Here is a 17,450-nt window from a genome sequence, read left to right on the forward strand (position 1 = left end):
CAGAACCAAAGGAGAAGAGACCTTTAAATGTGTCTTAGAGGAGAGATTTGGTGAGCTTTATTGAGTGGAGTTGGTAGGAGGATTAGGTTAGGAAGCTAAGGTGAGATTAGGTTGTATCCAGAGCTATGTGAGGGTGATAGAGATGAAGGTCATGAGGGAATCTTGGATTCCCAGAAGATGGATGGAAACCTGAGTGCAAGGCTATTGAGACATCTCCTGATGTGCACCTCGGGAGTCATCTATGATGATTTCTTATTATAATCTTCTTATATTCTTACTATAATCTCTTTAGGCAATTTATGTAGCCAGGTAAGGGAGAGGGAAAGAGTATTTTTCCAGGAGCAAGAGAAGGATGTCCCATCACTTTTGTGGGGTAGGGTGAACTAGGGGAGGGGCCAGAATTATCTTGAGTTTATTATTACTTAACTTCTGGATGACTTCAGGAGTGATTCCATATCAACTGTATTTATGCCTAAAAATGGATGCAGATTGAAAGTATAGTATTACTCTAAAGAATTTTTCTGAAATATAAAGTCTTATGGTATGGTATTAGAAGAGTATACTTGTAGAATGGACTTTAATCTTTGGTTCTTAAAGCTTTTGGGGAAATTTTATAAATAAACCTAAACTGAAAAAAATGCAGAGAAGCAGATAAAAGGGGTAGGGTAGGATTAGATTGGGAATGGGGTATTTTTCTAATCTGACTTTTGCTGTTGGTATTTGGATTTGTGGGGCAGAACTTGGAGCAGAGGCCAGAGACTGAGGGTCAGATTTGGGGGAACTTTGTCCTGTGTTGGAGGCTAAATCTGTAGGAGGAATAAATTCCCCAACACAGGTGATTTATATTGGTTTTCTTATATTATACTTTTGAAATTCCTTATACTCCTTGTAATTAGAGTCTCTTTGTGATCCCTACCAATTTTTCTCATTCTTATTGAGAGACAGAAGGGAATTGTGGATCTAAGGACATATTTTATTTTTTAAAAAAGTACAGTTTTAGCAGTTACTCATGTAATAGTTGTTCCTTAAATTTGAGACCTATAGCAGTCATAAAAATACACATGTGTTAGTAAATATGATAGTGGTAATTTGTTGCTGTTTTGTAGAAAATAATTTATTTGAAAGTAAAAGATAATGATATAATTTCATTTAAAAATATATATTGGTAAGTATAAAAAATTTACTGCTGAGCTAGATGTTTCTGATTTCAGAATTTAAAAAATATATAGTAGATATGTTTATATAACAATGTTTAAATATTAGATATAAGAAAATGAATACTCTTATTAGTTTAAGGGATGAACATTTGTGTTGTTGTGCTGTCATTATCTTGAAAACATTACTATTTATTAGGATTAATAGCTGTAGAGTGGATCTTCATTGCTTGCTACCCTGTCTTATTACTTTATTTTGTATCTAGGGTAATAGTTCTGACCTCTTCTTTTGATTTGGAGAAAATTTTCCCCATTATTTTAAGAGGTTTTACCCTGGGTGTTTTTTTGTTTTTAATCACGTTTTTTAATAGTTTGCTGTGACCTTCAGGACTTTCTTCCCATTTTTAGAAAGGGATTAGTTATCAAGTCTTTCTATATATCTAGATTCTGTCGATGGATAAATTTATTCAGTGTGGATGTATTCAATGCCTGTGCCTTGGGATAGGGGGACCTGATGCACTCTGGGGGAGATGGAAGTCCACAAAAAAGAGGGCTACAGGAGACCAGTGAGTGAGGAGCTAGGCAAGGTGTCACTTGACCTTCCAGCTGACTTGGGGGGATGAATAGGGCTTAGATAAGGGGGCAAAGAGGATTCTGTGCCTCCTTTATGGCTCCTGGTATTCCATCCTCTTTCTTCTGGGCTAATCACAACACACCTTTGACTAGATCTCATGTTTCAGGCCTTTGGGACTAGAAGATTTCATTTGATGTGATTACTGCTCTGTATATTAGTATTCCTATCCATAGGAAGATTGTACATTTGCATATTGTCAATATAGGACCCATTTTAGAATCTGAATATATCTGGATATAGGAACATTTTTCAGATGTACATTCTCTTTAACAGTAATAAAGATGATAAGAGCATTGATTGGGCTTTGAAGCACATTCATACCCTGTACACCTCCTGTCTTGTGATTACCTACTAAGACTAGAAAGACTTCATTGTGTACCTTTTGCTTCTTTACCTAAATACCCTTGGTGTTTCCCTTTATAGGGCTTTACTGCATGCACAGGTGATATTCAGATGTGCTGGTTGGTGTTAGGAGGAGTCTCTGTCCTCACTCTGTCACTGTTGACAGGAAGTTTGTGTCAATGGACAGATTTTGTTACTTGGATCAATTTTTCTGCTTTTCTGTCTCGAATGGAGGTAACATTATAGTTGTACTTGGGGGGCACCCCGTTAAAGGCTTCCTGGCCCTCATGGGCTTTAAAGCTGAGTTGTGTTGAGTTTCTTCTTTTTCACCAATATTTCCACAATAATGTTTCATAACAAAGCATCCCAAACTTTAGTAGCTTCCATGAGCCTTATAAGCATCTGTTTTCCTCCCTCATTGTGTTGGGCTGTGCTGGTCTGGGAAGTTCTTCTGACTGCAGGTTGGCTCCAGATTGTTGGGTTGGATCCCTGAGTTTCTTTGTTCCCCTTGGGCCAGCAGCTACCTACCCATGAAGCCATAAAATTCAATGACTCAGAAATTCATATATTTAATGAGACCATTCTGTATTAAATAGCACTTAATCCTAATACACCAGTAAACACTGCCAACAAACACTCTCATGAAACCAATGGGATGATCCCTTTATTTCCTTCCACATACAATCCTTTTAAATGGCAGTTAAAAGGGTCGTAACACAGCCTCACAAAAACCTGCTTCTGCAGACCCCTAGAAAGCACAGAAGGAAGGGGAAACATCTTTATCCCATTCAACAGCCCCAGTGGAATGCTGTCAAGAGGAGGAAGGAACTCATGCTCCGCTTTCCCTGGTGGGGAATGACCACCGTCCCATGACCTTCCATCCACTTCCCAAACCTAAGAGCCATCCCAGCCCTGCCTACACATCCGTGTATACATGAAGATGAGTATTGCTAACTATTTTATACTCAAATTCCCTGGATAATGGCACTGGAGGCCTGATCATCAAAATCATAGGTTAGTGAAAGGGAAAAGGGATAAGTGAAGAATTCAAGATAACTTGACACTTAAAAAAGTCATCTAGAAACAATAAAAATAAGGAAAATAATGAAGTGCATTGAACTAGTCAAACACAAGACAGAAAATGTTGTCAAGAATGAATGTCATTAGTAATGCACCATTACTTAGGTAGGTGATTCTGCTCTCACATTTAAACAACCTCCTATTTCCCTCTCATGGTTTCTAAAAATGCCTTTTCTACAACCACAGCCTTGGATGGTGCCCACCCACCCTGATTTAGGGCTCATTTTCTGATTTGCTTTGGTCAAAAGGTACTTAGAAACATGGTATAGTGATGGCTGGGAAGTGATTCTAAAAAACAACTAGCATTTATTTAATGCTGACTGGCAGACATTCTTAGAAACACTTTGTATATGTTCATTTTATCATCATAGCAGTCCTGTAATGTGGGAACCATTGTTAGCCTCATTTTTCAGATGAAATTGAGAAACATGTTTAAATAACTTGTCCAAGGTCCTTCTGCATTTGAACTCAGACAGTATGTTCCAAAGATTTTGCCCTCTACCTTTGTTGTTGCCTTCTAGTTAGATATGGAGAAATAATTGTCCACAAGAGGTTTTAGCTGGACAAAGAAATGCAAGAGGGTGGGTTTGGTCTAGAATATAGAAAATTGTCTTTGAGTATAATGAAAATAATAGGTACAGTTTACTGGCTATTGGTTGGTGGTGAAGGAGAATGAATAATTAAAGATTTCTTTAAAAATGTGGGAATGACCCCTGCCTTTGCAAGACTGTCTGCCACTTGCTTCCCTGTGGTTAATTTGGATGTACTTTCGTGAGTTTTGTGATAGTCGTAAGGTGTCATGCCAGCATCCCTGCTGGACTCTTAGAATCAAAGGCAGTTTCCAGTCTGCCTCTGGAGCCTGCTCTTGTCCTCCCATCTCCCTTCTTTTCACCAGCACTTGAGGCTATGGAGAATGTACATAAACTGCTGCTTCCCCAATTTGGCTTCTTATCTTGGGCTTTTCTCTTCCTGCTCCCTTTCCTCTGGCTCCCATGGGGATAATTTCTTTCTTTCTTTTCCCATGGGAATAATTTCTTATTCGTGATCTGATTTCTAGTTTTGACTTATACCCATTTGTCTGAGACTTTGTACGGCTCAAATCTGGACTCTGAAGCCCTAGACAGGAGTTTTGCCCATGTCCTAACTGGCTGTGATACCTTGCGCAGGTCACATGAGGTACTTTTCATTGTACTGATTTCTCTTGACCACCCTTGCCCAGTCTATTTCACAGTGTTATGGTATGAGTGAAATAAATTCATGAAAGTGTCTTTTAAAGCATACAACAGACATAGATGTATGATGTTAGTAATATTCCCAGCCCCTCTGTATAGTGTTATTCATTCTCTCCCTTGGTGCTCTGCATGGGCATGGTCTTTAGCCATGGGGCTTTTAGTGTTGCTTGCTTATTCATCCATGCACCTTTGATAGCCTTGGGTCTTTTCTCTTTGAATTTCTTAGCACTTGACACAGTGCTAGCTACCATGGGTAGGAACTCAATAAATGTTTGAATGAATGGGTCAAGAATGTCTGTCTAAAGGAAGTTTGTGGTTATAGTCATTTAACTTCTGAGCAGAGCTATCCTTAATCTCTCTGCATCTTGAAATTAGCCTTGCTAAAAATCAGGCTTTTGATTTTTTTTTATAGTGTTCATTTTGTAGGGTGTTAAATTCCAGTGCCTGTGGTTGCCTCCCCCAAGACTTATGCTTAATCTATAAATATTCTTTTGATGAGTCTTTGGAGAAACAGGTGAATCAAGAATTGATTCAAGATTTTGAATTACAGATGTGAAACATTTGATGTTTATTCTTTGTTTATTCCTTTAATAATAATTAGATGTCTTCTGTGCGCCAGCTTTGTTCTTGGGGCTGGAGATAGGGTAGTGAACAAAACAGACAGGATTACTGCCTTCATGCAGTTAACATTCTCGTGGGGTGTGCAAAACAGTGCAGAAGTGAATGAACAAGGAGATAATTTTAACTACTCTTTAGTTCTATAGGGGAAGTTGTGTGAGGAGTACTCCCTGAGAAATCAAGAACCCTCAACATGTGTAGATGAATTGAGTATGTTACTAATGTTATGCTTCTAGCTTCACTGTGTTTTGAGTTACCTTGAATGCATATACTTATCCTGCTAGTAGTGTGTGTGTTTTTTTTTCTTTCTCCTCTCCTCTTCTTTCCTTCTCTGCCTTTCCCACCCCTTACCCCTCTCTCCCCCTTCCTTCCTTTGTGCTAGGGATCAACATGTAGAGCCTCATGCATGCTGCCATGTACTTTATCACTGAGCTATGTCCCTAACCCATAGTGAATGCTTTAAGCTCAGAACCATTTGTGCCTTGTCCACAAAAAGTTATTGGAAGGTGTGTGTTACCTGGACTTTTGGCTTCATGAGAGTATCATCAATATGAAGGCTTCTCAAAGTTCTTAAGAACTCTCTTTGTTCAGGTTGCTGATATTTCTAGTGTCTCCGGGGCACCAAAGGAAGACAAGGTAGGGAAGTTGTTGATCACCCAGTAATCATTCTGTACCATTCTGTCGCATCAGCGTACCCACATTCCCCATCTTTATGAAATTGTTTGCTTGCTTAGGGCCTTCTGTGTCTGAAACCTGTTCATTGCAGAGCCTACCAAGCAAGAAGGCAGGGTAGAAGATGAAAAGTAAAGAGCGACATATGGGGTACATCTAGATTTCTTTGAGGAGGTGACATGTGATCCAGTTTCTAAAGGATGAGACTGAGTCAGCTGTATGAAGATCTGGGGATTGGGGTAGTAGCCTTTAGGAGCCCCAAATGAAGAACTTTGGGGTCACAGAAACAAGTCATAGTGTCTAAAGTGTAAGATATGAAGGGAAGAGTATTGCACAATGAAGTTGATTCAATAGGAAAAGTTATTCAGGGTCTTGTGGGCTATGGTAAAGAATTTGGATTTTATTTTAAGTACTGTACTGAAGGCTAATTAGATGGTTTCAAGTATAGGAGTGATCTGACTTGGTTGATATTAGTAAATTTTCAAGTTACCTAATATAGGGAATGGGAGAATGGTGAAAGCAGGGAGCCTAGGCAATAGGTGGTAGTTATAGCCCCTGTGCTTATTCCTGGCAGTGTAGACCAGGCAAAGCCTTGGAGGGCAGATGCAAGTTCAGGGCTGGGACACATGTTGAATATGAACTGATAGGGGAGATTGGTGTGTTGGAGATGGATGATGAAAGAGTGGACCCAGAGAGTGCTAGGCTTTGGTTTGAACAGCTGACTGCTGCTGATGCTTGGTGATACTAAGTTATTGAGATGGGAAAGCCTGACAGACTTGGAACTGTATCTGATGGAGATGTCTTCCCTTTGACAGTGTTTAATTTGAAAGGCCTTTTAGACCCTCACGTGATACATTGACTGTGAGGATAGGGCTCACAGCGGGAGATGTCAGGGTAGAAAATTGAAATTGAGAACCCTCAGCAGGGAGATGAAATTTATCTTTTGATAACCCTCAGGATTTGAGGGTTAGACCATTTCTTTCATATAGGTTTACAGTTTATAGTCATTATTTTATCTGTGTATTATAGGTCATATCTTTTATTCAGCTGATTAAAGAAAAATTTGAACTAAATATTGTGCTGGATACAGGGAATGTGAGTATAGGAACTATACCTAATAAAGAAGATAGGTGATTCAATCATAATCAATCCAAGAATTTTACTAACATTCCACTGGAAATGAAGTATGACATGTTTCAGAACAGGGGAAGAGCCAGGTGGAGATCATACAGCAAAGGTACAGAACTAGTCTGGGTGTGGGATAGTGATGTTTCAAGATAGTGAGTGGGAACTGACTGGAGTTATTGTGCTTCCAGCAGAGGAAACAATTAGTGGCAGATGGGCTAGCAGTTTGCACTGCAATTAAAATGCACAAAACCTTTCCTTGGAACTGGAAGATTCTGCATAGGGACTCTAGGATTCCTTGGCGAGCTTGTGTAGCTTATGAGAATGATAATGTTCATGTGGGTTGGTAATGCTAGTTTCATTGTTACCTGCTTCTGTACAGGTAAATTTGTTAGTTACTAGCAATTTTTACTGCCGTGCGCTCAGTGTTATTTTGGTGCAGTAAATATAACAACAGATTGGCAGCTTATATTACTTGCTAATGTGTGTGAGTTCAAAGAAGCAGGGAAATTTTTTTGCATGGAAGCCCCTACCATGATAACCAAAGAAAAATAATTCTTTAGATCCATCTGCATTATTGTTAATTTTATAGAAATTGTACACAGTAATGGGTATGTCTCCATATATTCACAATTTTGGAACAGCAAAAGCAATGACACCACTTTTACGGATGGAATATCAACACATTTTTTTTTTCTTGAGTAATCCTTGTAGAATTTTAAGGTGGGTCTTTTAATTTTCCTCAGGTTACTAGAATATTCTTTCAAAGCACTGACTCCTTGGTCAGGATCCTATAAATGACATAAGCAACCTTGTTAGCTGAGGAAAATGACAAATGTGTGTGACAATGGATAACTACTCTGATTCCCAGAGTTGTGAAGTTTCTTTGGGGCTGATTGTTACTTTCAGCAGAAGTAGCCATGTTGCTGCTCAGACCTAAAGGTAGTTGTCTCTGGGCCAGTCCCCTGTATTACCCACTTATCTACTTGCAGTTCCTGATCTTAGCAAAACTGTTTGGTACAACAGTTTTGTCTGGTACAACAGGGACAACTTTAAGAACACATGGCAGGTCCCACAGTACCTGAGTAGGAGTAGAGGCTGGTCACCTTGAAACAGGAAGGAAGATAGAAAATGTGGGCCCAGATGAGCATGGCTGGGTGGATATGGTAGGGAGCATGTGCTGGTTCACTTGAGTTGATTACTTTTTTTATGCCCAGAGACACCAGCAACATTGTTTCCATAGGTACAAACCCATCCCTCTTCAAGGCCTATGTGAAAAACTGCCTTTTCCATAAACCTCCACATCCTTCTCCCCTAATAGGAAGTCATCTGTCCCTCCCCCAGACCCACTTACCTCCTCTACCTCTGACCTTCTAGTTGGCCTGTGAGTTCTGTGCCTACATCAGCTCTTATTTCCTTGACTCAGCCTCAGAGTCTCCTTTGTGGTGGTTGGTGCCCCAGTACCATTCAGAACCTCTTAGATGGAGAATAAACAAATGGGAATACTGTTTTGTTTTGCTTTGTTAAGGGGATAAGACTAGCTTTCCTTCATTTCTGAAAAGATTATTTCTAAATTCTGATAATTGTGTAAATGAAAACTTTTTCTTTTCAGATAATGTGGATGCAGGTGATCTTAAGCAGTTTTTTGAGACCAACTATTCACAGATATATTTCATCTTCTATGAAAATTTTATAACACTGGAAAATAGTTTAAAATTAAAAGGTAAGCATTTCTTTAATATTCCAACGAAATTTTAGAAGTTGTATCTGTTACGAGCCATACGTTCTACATTTTTTTAGCTTTATTTGTTTTCTTGTTAGGCCTTCAACAAAGCTGTGAGATCATGATGGACTTGTTGATATCTTTGTTTCCATTGAGTCTTCCCTTTTGCAGATGTTAACTGAACAACTAATAGGTAAAGAGAAAATAGTAAAGTGACCTGTAGAAGGTATAAATTCCAAAGGAATAATTTTATTTAAAAAGAAGAAGGAAAATTAATATGTGTACAGTATTAAAAATTCAGATTTCATTAGAGGGTTTGGAATGAAAATAGAAATATCTGCTTTGACCAGATTTTTTGTCCACCTTTGCAGAAGCAACCTGCATGGAAAGTTTTATGCATATCTTTCCATATGTTATTAATGTCTTATGTTTATGGTTTTGCCTATATATATAAAAAATTATTTGAAAGGCAAACTAAAAATGTTACATGTATATCCTTGCTGTGTATTTAAGTGGCAGGATAGTGTAGTTGGGGATCCAGACTAGCCCCAGGGGTTGACCTTTCTCTGGGGTGGCTTCTTCCTGTTAGCATTAAATAGGTTAACAGGTATCCTAGGATTTTAGAACAGAATTTGACACATTTACATGGTCAGTAAATGTTAGCTGGCATTACTACCTTCATCTTTTGTTTTCATGTTATCTGTTGGGGAGATTATTTTAATTATGATAAACAAACCAAAGATCTTTTTCTACTCTCACACCATTCAGCCCAACATTCTGACATCTTATTTTCCAGTGGAAATTATCTGGGTGCCCTGTAACTCAATTCAGTCCTGATGCTGATGCTCTCTACTTGGAGATAGCATCAGATCTCACAGGTTAAAGTCTCAGTTAAGAGCCTCACACTGCCCCCACTTCAGATTGCCAGTCACAAGCTCCAGGTTGTGACTTTTTCCTGTGACAACTGGCTATAATTAGGGGTTCCTATGACTTGCTCCTTGGGTTTGATTAATTGGCCAGAACAATTCACAGAATTCAGAGAAACACTTCCTGTTTACTCATTTATTATAAAATGTTTACCCATTTATTACAAAGGATACAAATGAATAGTAAGATGAAGAGATACTCAGTGATGTCTGAAAGGGTACAAGGTGACCTTTTTATGTAAGGAGAAAAAAAATAAGATGATGACTGTAGACACAAAGACATATTAAGGTTGAGAAGAAAAATGGAGGGGCTTCCTGTCAGATGCCCTGATTCCTCCAGTCAAACAGAGGTACATGTCAAGTGTGGAGGGGAAGGGATTTGGGACTAGGCAACAAGGTGGGCTCTGACCCACAACAGGTGTCTTATAGTCTTAGTGAATGCTGTGGACTCAAACTAATCATCAAGTCATATGTGAGCATGTGCCCAGGATACCAGTGCGTTTTATTTTTAATGGATTTCTCAGTCCCCACCCCTGTCTCTGTGATGTATAAATTAATGTAACTCTTGAGTTTGAGTTTTTCCAAATTGGTAAATATTTCAAATATAAAATGGTTTGATATTTATCTTGTTTCCTACTCTTACCCCAGTTCATTTTCTCTCTCAGGTGTGTGGAGGAGAAAAGTGTGATATTGTGTACAATTTAAATAGCAAAGATGGGCTGGGGTTGTGGCTCAGTGGTAAAGCGCTTGCCTAGCACATGTGAGGCACTGGGTTTGATCCTCAGCACCACATAAAAATAAAAAAAATAAATAAAGATATTGTGTCATCTTAAAAAGAATCTTTTAAAAATAAATAAATAGTTAAAAAATAGCAAAGAAAATTAAAACCCCAGATTAAAAAATATATTCTACCAAAACCCCCCTCTTTTTAAAGGGTTTCCCCTTCTTTGTCTTTCTCTACTGTCCTCTTTCTTCTTTCTTCTGTCCTTTTAGAAAAATTTGGCTGTTTATGACTATCACTTAATTTGTGCTGCATAAGAAACCACGCTAAAACTGAATGCCTTAAAACAGTGTTTATGATTCTCTAGGTATACAGGAAGTTCTTCTTAATTAGACTGGCTCTTGCCTGTGAGGTCAGCTAATATTGGATGGCCTCCTTCACATAGTCTTGTGATTGGTGAGCTGCTGATTAGCATGCCTTAGTTCTCCATACAGCTTCTTATTACCCAACTAGCAGACTAGGTTGGACTCCTTCATTTGGTGGTAGAGTTCCAGGCTCAGCAACTTTCTCACATTTGCTAATGTCACTTTGGCCAGAGCAAGTCATATGGCATCCCAGATTCAAAGGATAGAGAAAGAAATATCTCTTGAAGGGAGGGGAAAGATTGTGTTCATTTTTTCACTTTATCACAGGACTCAATGAAGAACCACTAAAAACAGGGTGACATTTTTGAAGTTTTTTTGCTTTTAGTATAATCTGTTATATTGAAAGTGTGCCCCCAAAAAGGAATAAAAAAGAAAATGTTTATTAGGCATAATGAAACCACTTTGTGATAACTTCAACTTTCCAGTTATTCATGCCAAAACTTGGAGTTATTAGCTCTACTTTCAAAATATATCCAGAACCTTTGGCCTTGTCTCATTGCCTATACCAGTAACAGTGCAACTCCTGTTATCCTATCACAGACTATAGCAGTAACTTCAGAAAGGATCTCCTTGTACCTTTCCCTACCCCCAAATCTCTTTTAAAGAGTAGCTGGAGCCATGCTTTAAAAATGTGAGTCAAATCATAACTCTGTGGCTCTAACCCTCAAATGGCTTCTCATTCCCAAAGTTTTTACAGTGACCTCAGGCACTACCTAATCTTCCTTTACCCTGCTTACTCTCTAGCCTCAACTGCTAGAATCTTCCCTTCTTTACTCCAGCCTCAAGGGCTTTCTGGATGTTTCCTTATCCTGCCAGACATTCTCAGCCACAGGAACTTTGTACTGTCCGGTCCCTCTGCCTTGAGCATTCATTCCTCCCTCAAATTTCCATATGGCTTGCTTCCTTACCCCCAGTTTTCATATAGCTTGTTTCCTTACCTCTTTGAATCTTTACTAACTTGTTACTCTACCAGAAAGGCATTCCTTGCCTTCCCTAATCAAAATTGCACACCACCCCTTTTTGATTGCTCCAACTTCTTTCCCTCTTGGTTTTTCTCACTTATTAATTAATTAATTATTTTTGAAAGTCCACCTTCCCTGGCAGTTTTATTTTATTTTTAATTGATTTTTTTAAAAAATAAATGACAGCAGAATGCATTACTATTCTTATTACACATATAGAGCACATTTTTTCATGTCTCTTGTTGTACATAAAGTATTTTCACACCAATTCATGTCTTCATACATGTACTTTGGATAATGATGTCCATCACATTCCACCATCATTGCTAACACCCTGTCCCCTTCCTTCCCCATCCACTCCTTTATAGAGTGCCTTCTGCCAGAATGTAATCTTCCTCAGGGCAGGGATTGTTGTCTGTTTTGTTCATTTCATGTAGCTTCAGGGGCTAGAATAATCCCTGAAATATAGACATTCTTTAGTATTTGTTCAATGAGTGAATGAAACACTTCACAGAACTGTGGAGATTCCATTATATCAGGGGCCTGTAACTCATAGTTTGCTGCCTGTTTTTATAAATAAAGTTTCACTGGACACAGCTATACCCATGCCTAACATTTCTAAGGCCTTGGGTTCCATCCCTAGCACTAACAAACAAACAAACAAAAAGCAGTGTGCACATTTTAAATAGTAATAGTGCTGAACTGCTTTCCACTATAAAGATTATATAAACTTATATCTAAGTCTTATATAAATTAATCTATGTATTACCTGTGGCTGCTTTTGCATTATAATATCTGTATTGAGTGATTATAAGGAAGACTTAGAAAACCTTAAGTGTTTACCAGAGAACCGAAACCTGAAGTATTTATTTTTAAGAAAAAGTTTGCTGATTCCTAAGGTAGATGATGTAAGCTGAGCACAAAGCACACAAATTCTGGTATAGAGAAGACAATAAATGGTGACTGTTCCTGGAGGTGTTGTGGTGATTATTATTGTTATTATCAAAAGAATAGTATATCATTGCCCAAAGAGATACTGCTTTTTACAGATGTTACTTGCTGTATGCCTGTTTCTGTGACCAAGCTAGAACTCTTTGTTTTTGCTGTCATTCAGCCACAATTTGAGCTAATAAGTAACTAGTTGAGAAGTGAATGAATTATCTGCTCCTGGTTGAGGAACACAGAAGCTGTGTCTAGCAAGGGGCAGTTCTGGTCTGCTCAGTTGTCATTGCATTTCTTATATGCTGTCTTTAGGTATTTTTGTATAAATTAATGTTTGTTGATGCTTACATGTTTCAAGGTGATTATTAACATAATGTGTAGTAACCTAGAGTTTAAATGTTATCTTGATAACTATCTTCTTTTACTGTTTCAGGGAATAATAAGTCACAAAGGGAGGAGCTGGACTCCATCCTCTTTCTTTTTGAAGTAAGTTTTGGTTAATTCTTTCAGCTTTTAAGATTTTTATAAAAGAGAGATATTTTAGATTTTTAATTTCATTTGAAAACAAATAGAAATAAATGGCTGTAGGTGGATGTGTTCTTCCTTCTTTCTTTTCTTCCTACTTTCCTTCCACTTTTACAAACCATGCAGCAAAGAATGTTCTTGTGATTTTTTTAATAACATGGGAAATTTTTTCCTGTATAGCTAACTATAAGTGAAGTTATTAGATGGACGAATTAAGTATGTCTATTTTAAGGGGTAGGGATGTAGCTTAGTGGTAGAGTGGTTGCCTAGAATTTCCAAGGCCTTGGGTTCCATCCTTAGCACTAACATAAACAAACAAAAAACTGTGCACATTTTAAGTAGTAATAGTGCTGAACTGCTTTCCATTATAAAGATTATGTAAACTTAATATCTAAGTCCTATATAAATTTCCTCTGCTGGAGATGATTTGTCTTTTGATAAATGCAGACCTCATTGTTTTTATATGTATATTTTCTGAATACTAATAAGGTTGTGATTTTTATTTGTATCTGAATATCTGTGTGTTGATAATATTCTCTTCAAAGCTGGCAGAATGTTTAGCTGCAGGTTTCTTTTTTTTTAATATACTTTTATTTTATTTATTTATTTTTATGTGATGCTAAGGATCAAACTAGTGCCTCACATGTGCTAGGCAAGTGCTCTACCACTGAGCCACAACCCCAGCCCTTGCTGAAGGTTTTACTGTATTAAGCTTAAAATCTTTCTTACCTAGATGTATTAGTTAAGTGCTTGATTATGGGTATACAAAGAGCTACCCTCAGAACTGAATTATAAATTCTGAAAGTTAATTGTTGATTGTCTAGAAATTACTCATGTTTAGAAGTACTTAGGTTGGTGTGACAAGAGAAACGTTTTTGGCTATGGAGGACAGGCCAAATATGCACTTGCTGCAGAGTTGGCTGGAGGGGAAGACCAGAGCGGGAAAGCTTTCTGTGGGAGAATGGTGAGTGGCTATTTGTGTTTATGAAATAAAGCAAGATATGGGAACTTGACAGCTCAGGACTTGGCTCATGACTGGTGCTTAATAACATGGTTCTCCTCTTTCTCCTTTGAGAGTGGTACTCCTTCCCCAGAGTAACAGACATTGATTCATGGTATATTTTATGGTGGTTATTGTGTTTCCTATGGTTACCCTCCTGTTAATGAACCCTCCTCAGAGGAGTTATTTTTAAGAGGAGCTTTAATTAAGTCTACTACTTAAATATGAATATGCTGATCATCATTTGTTCGAACTCTTCTGTTAAATTCAATTATTTTTTTTCTCTAATGGGTGATGCAAATGTGAGTTATAGAATATGCTAATAAAACCTGTACTGCTGATACCCTCCTTTTTGTCCATTTCGTGGACTAGAAGGTACTTGGGTGCTCCTCCTTGTTGCCGTCCTTCCTTAACTCTGTAGGCAATCACTCCCTAGAAACTTATCAGTGGCTGACAATGGCATAGTATTTACATATAACCTACACACATTCTTCAATATACTATAAATCATTTCAAGATGACTTATAAGACTTAATATAATGTAAATGCTATGTAAATAGTTGTTATACTATATGATTGAGGGAAAAGTGACAAGGGAAAAAAAAGCCTATATAGTTCTTGGCTATTGTATTCTCAAATGCTGACACTTGACTATACTTTCTAGGATTCTTATTTAAACTTATTGTTCTATCTTTTATTTTATTTTATCTGTTTATTTTTTCATGTGGTACTAGGGATCGAACCCAGTACCTCAAGCATGATAGGAAAGTGCTCTACCACTGAGCCACAACCCCGATCCTACAATTACCTTTTTTTTTTTTTTAATTTTTTATTGTTGGCTGTTCAAAACATTACATAGTTCTTGATATATCATATTTCACACTTTGATTCAAGTAGGTTATGAGCTCCCATTTTTACCCCATATACAGATTGCAGAATCACATCAGTTACACATCCATTGATTTACATATTGCCATACTAGTGTCTGTTGTGTTCTGCTGCCTTTCCTATCCTCTACTATCCCCCCTCCCCTCCCCTCCCCTCCCCTCTTCTCTCTCTGCCCCCTCTACTGACATTCATTTGTCCCCCTTGTATTATTTTTCCCTTTCCCCTCACTTCCTCTTGTATGTACTTTTGTATAACTCTGAGGGTCTCCTTCCATTTCCATGCAATTTCCCTTCTCTCCCCCTTTCCCTCCCACCTCTCGTCCCTGTTTAATGTTAATCTTCTTCTCATGCTCTTCAACCCTACTCTGTTCTTAGTTACTCTCCTTATATCAAAGAAGACATTTGGCATTTGTTTTTTAGGGATTGGCTAGCTTCACTTAGCATAATCTGCTCTAATGCCATCCATTTCCCTGTAAATTCTATGATTTTGTCATTTTTTAATGCAGAGTAATACTCTATTGTGTATAAATGCCACATTTTTTTTATCCATTCATCTATTGAAGGGCATCTAGGTTGGTTCCACAGTCTTGCTATTGTGAATTGTGCTGCTGTGAACATCGATGTAGCAGTGTCCCTGTAGCATGCTCTTTTTAGGTCTTTAGGGAATAGACCGAGAAGGGGAATAGCTGGGTCAAATGGTGGCTCCATTCCCAGCTTTCCAAGAAATCTCCATACTGCTTTCCAAATTGGCTGCACCAATTTGCAGTCCCACCAGCAATGTACAAGTGTACCCTTTTCCCCACATCCTCGCCAGCACTTGTTGTTGTTTGACTTCATAATGGCTGCCAATCTAACTGGAGTGAGATGGTATCTTAGGGTGGTTTTGATTTGCATTTCTCTGACTGCTAGAGATGGTGAGCATTTTTCATGTACTTGTTGATTGATTGTATGTCCTCCTCTGAGAAGTGTCTGTTCAGGTCCTTGGCCCATTTGTTGATTGGGTTGTTTGTTCTCTTATTGTCTAATTTTTTGAGTTCTTTGTATACTCTGGATATTAGGGCTCTATCTGAAGTGTGAGGAGTAAAGATTTGTTCCCAGGATGTAGGCTCTCTATTTACCTCTCTTATTGTTTCTTTTGCTGAGAAAAAACTTTTTAGTTTGAGTAAGTCCCATTTGTTGATTCTAGTTATTAACTTTTGTGCTATGGGTGTCCTATTGAGGAATTTGGAGCCCGACCCCACAGTATGTAGATCGTAGCCAACTTTTTCTTCTATCAGACGCCGTGTCTCTGATTTGATATCAAGCTCCTTGATCCATTTTGAATTAACTTTTGTGCATGGCGAGAGAAAGGGATTCAGTTTCATTTTGTTGCATATGGATTTCCAGTTTTCCCAGCACCATTTGTTGAAGATGCTATCCTTCCTCCATTGCATGCTTTTAGCCCCTTTATCAAATATAAGATAGTTGTAGTTTTGTGGATTGGTTTCTGTGTCCTCTATTCTATACCATTGGTCCACCCACCTGTTTTGGTACCAGTACCATGCTGTTTTTGTTACTATTGCTCTGTAGTATAGTTTGAAGTCTGGTATCGCTATACCGCCTGATTCACACTTCCTGCTTAGCATTGTTTTTGCTATTCTGGGTCTTTTATTTTTCCATATGAATTTCATGATTGCTTTCTCTATTTCTACAAGAAATGCCGTTGGGATTTTGATTGGCATTGCATTAAACCTATAGAGAACTTTTGGTAATATCGCCATTTTGATGATGTTAGTTCTGCCTATCCATGAACAGGGTATATTTTTCCATCTTCTAAGATCTTCTTCTATTTCTCTCTTTAGGGTTCTGTAGTTTTCATTGTATAAGTCGTTCACCTCTTTTGTTAGGTTGATTCCCAAGTATTTTATTTTTTTTGAAGATATTGTGAATGGAGTGGTTGTCCTCATTTCCATTTCAGAGGATTTGTCGCTGATATACAGGAATGCCTTTGATTTATGCGTGTTGATTTTATATCCTGCCACTTTGCTGAATTCATTTATTAGCTCTAAAAGTTTCTTTGTAGACCCTTTTGGGTCTGCTAGGTATAGAATCATGTCATCTGCAAATAGTGATAATTTAAGTTCTTCTTTTCCTATTTTTATGCCTTTAATTTCTTTCGTCTGTCTAATTGCTCTGGCCAGTATTTCGAGAACTATGTTGAACAGAAGTGGTGAGAGAGGGCATCCCTGTCTTGTTCCAGATTTTAGAGGGAATGCCTTCAATTTTTCTCCATTCAGAATGATGCTAGCCTGAGGCTTAGCATAGATTGCTTTTACAATATTGAGGTATGTTCCTGTTATCCCTATTTTTTCTAGAGTTTTGAACATAAAGGGATGCTGTACTTTGTCAAATGCTTTTTCCGCATCTATCGAGATGATCATATGGTTCTTATTTTTAAGTCTATTGATGTGGTGAATAACATTTATTGATTTCCATATATTGA

The 17,450-nt window shown here is 37.9% G+C and overlaps 1 protein-coding gene across 6 annotated transcripts in view; it reads left to right on the top strand.

The window, feature by feature from the left end:
• Ralgapa2 (Ral GTPase activating protein catalytic subunit alpha 2) overlaps positions 1 to 17,450 on the top strand; it is a 325,786-nt gene that overhangs the window by 18,028 nt on the left and 290,308 nt on the right. For all 6 annotated transcript variants that reach the window (XR_011706732.1, XM_027955724.2, XM_071608693.1 and 3 more), the window contains exons 2-3: positions 8,470 to 8,580; positions 12,990 to 13,042. Coding sequence is in view for 5 of the 6 variants with exons in the window: in XM_027955724.2 (XP_027811525.2) it covers positions 8,470 to 8,580; positions 12,990 to 13,042 (164 nt within the window). In the remaining variant the exon portion in view is untranslated. The remainder of the gene's footprint in view (positions 1 to 8,469; positions 8,581 to 12,989; positions 13,043 to 17,450) is intronic.

The sequence above is a fragment of the Marmota flaviventris genome, chromosome 2 (assembly GCF_047511675.1).
Source record: "Marmota flaviventris isolate mMarFla1 chromosome 2, mMarFla1.hap1, whole genome shotgun sequence".
In the NCBI taxonomy this organism is placed as follows: domain Eukaryota; kingdom Metazoa; phylum Chordata; class Mammalia; order Rodentia; family Sciuridae; genus Marmota; species Marmota flaviventris.